Source organism: Eurypyga helias, unplaced genomic scaffold, assembly GCF_000690775.1.
Source record: "Eurypyga helias isolate BGI_N326 unplaced genomic scaffold, ASM69077v1 scaffold12188, whole genome shotgun sequence".
In the NCBI taxonomy this organism is placed as follows: Eukaryota; Metazoa; Chordata; class Aves; order Eurypygiformes; family Eurypygidae; genus Eurypyga; species Eurypyga helias.
Window position 1 is genome coordinate 281 of NW_010266306.1, and position 1,797 is coordinate 2,077.

General features: G+C 60.9%; 1 protein-coding gene across 1 annotated transcript in view; it reads right to left on the reverse strand.

The window, feature by feature from the left end:
• The window catches only part of RHOBTB2 (Rho-related BTB domain containing 2), a gene marked incomplete at its 3' end in the record, with an annotated part of 3,390 nt that overhangs the window by 242 nt on the left and 1,351 nt on the right, over positions 1-1,797 (reverse strand). Inside the window, 3 exon segments of the mRNA XM_010157022.1 lie at positions 6-116; positions 202-320; positions 1,239-1,797. The exon segment at positions 1,239-1,797 is cut by the window's right edge and continues 12 nt beyond it. Coding sequence (XP_010155324.1) covers positions 6-116; positions 202-320; positions 1,239-1,797 — 789 coding nt within the window.

Genomic DNA, 1,797 nt, shown 5'->3' on the forward strand with positions numbered 1-1,797 from the left:
TTGGCGAGGATGATGAGCTTCATGTCGTCGAGGTCAGGGCTGGAGCTGAACTGCCCGGTGTAGAGGTACTCCAGCACCGCCCGCATGCAGCTCTTGCTGGTGTAAGGAAGCGCCACCTGCGCGACACACGCCGGTTGTCACCCCGCGGCCGTCCCTGGCTGTTCCACCCTCCTGGGATGAATCCGGGGGCCCCCTCCTCACCTCGTTGGTGGAGCTCTCCACAAAGGGGCCGCCGAACATAGCGGCCATCCAGTCGCAGCTGGAGATGAGCAGGGGCTTGTGGGCACTGATAGCACCGTCATCCAGCACGAAGGTGACATCTGGGGACAAGCAGAGGGATGCTACCGAGGCCGTCCCCAACACCCAGGGCTCAGCCACCCCCGACACAAAATGCCTCAGAGAACCACAGAGAGAGGGAGATAGAGCCTGGTATATCCTATTGTTTATCCTAAAGGTCCCTATTTTCTCCTAAACATCCCTATTTTGCCCAGAAGATGCCGATTTTTCCTTCCCCAGCACCCTCTGCTGGCTGAGGGGAGCTCGGGGAAGAGCCATGGCAGGGCTCCAGCTCTTCCAAGGGATTTTATCATGACACATTTGAAAGCAAAGGGGAAAACCCAGGAATCTCACCCAAGCTTGACTCCTTGGGAGAGCTGGGAGAGACGCTGGGGGTGTCCTGCCCCCCATTACTTTGCTCTCCCCCCACCCAAGAGCAGGGCTTCTCCCCGGGTGTGCCAGGGGCCAGCGACAGCGACAGCTCGACCACGTCACCGTCCATCCCCATGAAACAAAACTCAGCCGGAGGGAGGCTGGGACATTCACACACACCCCTCCGGATGTCCCCCCCTCCCAGGCAGCATCGCGGCACAACCGGTGGCACGTGGTGCTCGGCAGAGAGCCAGGGCTGGGAAAGTCCTCCCCAAGGCACATCACTCCTCGTAAATCGGATGGCCCTGGGAAAACCTTCCCGGGAGGGAAGGAAGTCGCCTATGCTGCTCTCCTGTAAACAAAGAGAGCTGCTGGGCCAGCTGGGGAGCAAGAAACCCTGGAGAGGGGCCGCAACACGCTTTCGGGGAGAAAACAAAGCCGTACAAATCCCAGAAACGGGAAGCGTAACCAAAAACCCCAGGGAAGGCGAAGCCAGGATCTCCAAGCCCCCCATCCATCCAGCAGAGCCCTCCACAAGGGAGAGGGGGGACGGCTGCGGATGGTGCTCCCCTCTCATCCCAGAGCCATACCCGAGAAAGTCCCCTTGGCCAGGCATTCCTTCACCCGGTTGGTCCTCCGGACGTGGAAGGCTTTGGTGATCTCCTGGTTCATGAACGCCTCGTTGTTGAGGATGTTGGCCACCATCATGCGGAGGTCGAAGACCTCCAGCAGCTCGGCGATGTGAGCAATGTGCATGAGATCCCGCTCGTTCTCATCCAGCTCCCCCGTGTACAAGTACTTCAGCACGGCCCGGAAAGGACCCGGCTGGATGGAAGCGTCCATCTTCACCACCACCATGAGCTTGGACTTGTAGGTCAGCGGGTCTTCTGCCATCTCCTCCTGGATGCTGGTGAAAGCCCGGCTCCAGGAGGAGAGGTCCCTTCCCCGCCGCAGCCCGCGCTCCCCGTTCCCGTAGCGGTTGCCCCGCAGGATCCCGTCACTGGTGGAGGCTCTAAGGCACGGTTTTCGCTGGCCGGATCCGGCCTCCTCGGTGCTCTCGCAGATATCAAAGCTAGCGGCTCGGAGGAGGAAATCCCGCCCGTGGTGCCTCTCCTCTTGGTGCAGCATCCGCTCGGCGGCCGCGGTGAC